Source organism: Sinocyclocheilus grahami, unplaced genomic scaffold, assembly GCF_001515645.1.
Source record: "Sinocyclocheilus grahami isolate Dianchi unplaced genomic scaffold, SAMN03320097.WGS_v1.1 scaffold1411.1, whole genome shotgun sequence".
Classification (NCBI taxonomy): Eukaryota; Metazoa; Chordata; class Actinopteri; order Cypriniformes; family Cyprinidae; genus Sinocyclocheilus; species Sinocyclocheilus grahami.
Genome location: NW_015506590.1, coordinates 232,424 through 235,619, shown reverse-complemented (window position 1 = coordinate 235,619; position 3,196 = coordinate 232,424). Strand labels below are relative to the sequence as shown.

At 42.1% G+C, this 3,196-nt stretch overlaps 1 protein-coding gene across 1 annotated transcript in view; it reads right to left on the bottom strand.

The window, feature by feature from the left end:
- LOC107570070 (coagulation factor X-like) overlaps window positions 1-3,196 on the bottom strand; it is an 11,185-nt gene that overhangs the window by 5,078 nt on the left and 2,911 nt on the right. The window contains exons 3-7 of the mRNA XM_016256262.1: window positions 2,123-2,147; window positions 1,931-2,044; window positions 899-1,030; window positions 561-835; window positions 273-462 (exon numbers count right to left, since the gene is read on the bottom strand). Coding sequence (XP_016111748.1) covers window positions 273-462; window positions 561-835; window positions 899-1,030; window positions 1,931-2,044; window positions 2,123-2,147 — 736 coding nt within the window. The remainder of the gene's footprint in view (window positions 1-272; window positions 463-560; window positions 836-898; window positions 1,031-1,930; window positions 2,045-2,122; window positions 2,148-3,196) is intronic.

Here is a 3,196-nt window from a genome sequence, read left to right as displayed (position 1 = left end):
ATTATTTCTTATGCAATAATTATTATTAATAAATACTATTGCTTATGCGCAAACGTTTTACATGATATTCCAATTTTGTGCATAATTTAAATTCACAACTTATGATGGAAACACGGCTAGTATGAACTCGGTCTCATAAAATGATCTGAGCTGCTCCACATTCACTTATAGCTCTAGACTCTTACTGGATGGTGACTAATGACTCATTTATTTCTTTTAATAGGTAAATGAAAAACCAGTGTTATTTTTAGCATCATTGAGATACTATTATAGTGGATCAAATTTCTGAAAATGTGCATGAAAATATTTCACAAATTTCCTGATGTCCATATGAAAAGTCGTACCTACAACCACCCGTGTGGAGAGCGACTGATTCATGCAGTGAGCGGCCGACAGAACGAAGTACTCGTTTAAGATGGTGCCGCCGCAGAAGCCGATGTTGTCTTCTTTGATGAGAAGAGCCTGAGAGAACATGCAACATCAGCACGCTCAAACTGCCATGTTTCATGTCTCCAATCTAAAGCTTCATGCTAAAGAAGAGCTTAAAGAAGAGTCTCTACCTGCCATGGACAGTCTCCAGGAAGACACTCCACACCGTTCACGATTCTCTGGTCTCCCCCCGAGGACTCAGTCAGAATGGGTTGCTCCTCCACCAGATCCGTGATCTCCTGCTCGAAGAGGCCAAACATGCTGTTTGTGTCATTGACAGGAGGGTTCGTGGCGTCTACGACAGGCTCGGCGGTGGTCTCCTCTTCGTTCTCAGTGTTGTTGATGTGTTTGCTGTTTAAGAGGCTTCTGGTCTTCTGAGGATGGACGGCGCCACATTTGAAAGGATCTGAAACCGAAAAGTGTTTAAACTGAGGACGGATAAACATCTTGAAGTCAGAACATCATTTACCTTGAGACTGACACGACTTCCCGTTATTGCCCAGCTCGTAGCCTTTAGCACACGAACAGGCGACGTTATTATTCTCCACCTTGCAGAAATGATCGCAGCCTCCGTTTTCGCTCTCACAGAGCGCAGGAATAACTGCAGCGAGACACACAGGAGAGAAACTCAGCGCCGCTGATCGACTGACGGTCTGTTGTGTGGTTACCAGTGCTACAAGTAACGCGAGTTACGTAATCAGATTACTTTTTTTAAGTAACTAGTAAAGTAATGCATTACTTTTTAATTTAGAAGGAAATATCGGAGTTACTTTTTCAAATAAGTAACAGCAGTTACTTTGTTTCCATGTGTTGAGTGACAGCTCTGGTGTTGCCATGGTGACAGAAATCAGGAGTCAGTGCAGAGTGTTGTGTGTGAACATGATCTTACTGTAGTTCTAGACTCAATATCAACATGTGTTTACTCATCTCACTGCACACAAACACATGCAGTGCTCCTCACAATCAATACAAACAATCAAATGCAAACTCAGAATATGACATGAACCTGCAATAATTAGATATGTTAAATAAGACAAATATAATTTATGTATTTAATCCCATTTTTTAACCAGTATCTTTTGATGCTACTGACCTTCGATGATCCAAATCAACCATACTAAGCAAAAAAAGACACATTTGTGTTTTATTTTAGTTATTGCTGAATAGTGCTGAACTTTCTTCTCCTGCGTCATATTCTTCATGTAGTTAGTTTGAGCGGCGCCCTCTACTGTACAGACGAGAATTTACATTTCCTTCAGCCTGAGGCGCGTTCATTTCACTTTTGTTGTGAAAGGGCTTTTACGCTTGTAAAAGAAGGGCTTTTTTATATTAAAAACAATCAAGCAAGCCCTGCCAAAATTTGAAAAGTAGCGCAAAAGTAACATAACACATTACTTTCCATAAAACGTAATTAGTTACTTAACGCAATATTGTAATGCATTACTTTTAAAAGTAATTTTCCCCAACACTGGTGATTACTGAACAAAATGTGGCTCTTTACCGATCTCACAGTTGTAGCCCTTAAAGCCTTGTTGACAGAAACACATGTACGGTCCGATCACGTCTTTACACTCGCCGCCGTTGAGACACGGGTGGGAAAAACACGCGTCTCCATCTGAACACACAAGCGCTCGTATCAAGACTCACTTCACCATTAAAACCAAGCTGAACCGAAGGATCATTGCAGACTCACCAATATACTTGTGCCAGAACTCATCCTGAAAGAAAACGCAACACACAGCCATCAGATGAAATGAACACACTCAATTCTTTTGAACTGGATTTATATTGATGATTGTTTTCATTGGAATAGACCTTAAACCTCAGGCTTTCACATGTGGTTATTTTTGTTGCAAAAAAATCTAATTTTCATCAAATGGTTCAAACCTGAAAAATGTTTCATTGTATTTATATTGGCCACGTCAAGTTCTATAGTTCAACTCTGTTATGGAGAAATTCACATTGATAATAGCTGCTAGGTATTGACTGTAACATTTCAGCACAAAACATGTTTAGAAAAAGAATTAGTTATCATTGGTTATTAATATTTGTAAGGCACTTGGAAACTTTGTGTGAATTTACGTATTACTCAAATTATAAGCGGATGCGTTCTAAACAGTAAATACTGAGGGAATCGTCTCCATCACTAGCTATGTTTCCATCTAAAGTAATGACTTTAACTTGTGCACAAAATTAGAATACTGAATTTAGAATAAAACACCATTTCCATCCCACTGGGTAGACATATACAATTCCAGACAAGGGAGAACAGAACGGGCTAGAACTCAAATAGGGCAGATAATGAGGGGCAGACAGGTGAGGAGGATAACTAATGACAAGGAACACCTGGAACTAATAGAACTAAATGGGGACAGGAACAGGAAGGACCAAATAAGGTCAAGCAAGGCACATGGGGAGCAAAACACACACAGACACCAAACAGAGTCTGACATTACTCCCCCCTCCTGGAAGGCGCGTCCCGCGCCGTAACAATTCCACCAGGGAAGGTGGGCGCCCTGGAGGCTGGTGCAGAACTGGAACATGGGGAATACCTGCAGGGCGGATCAGGCAGTCCAGGATGCCATGGCGGAGCAGGCAGTTCGGGGCACCATGGCGGAGCAGGCAGACTAGGAAGCCATGGCGCATTAGACAGTTCAGGAGGCCTTGGCGGTGTAGGGAACTCAGGAGGCCATGGCTGGACGGCCTCTGTAGCCTTGGCCTCACCACTCGGCCCGGCCACTACGGACGGACCCATACTACCCCCCCC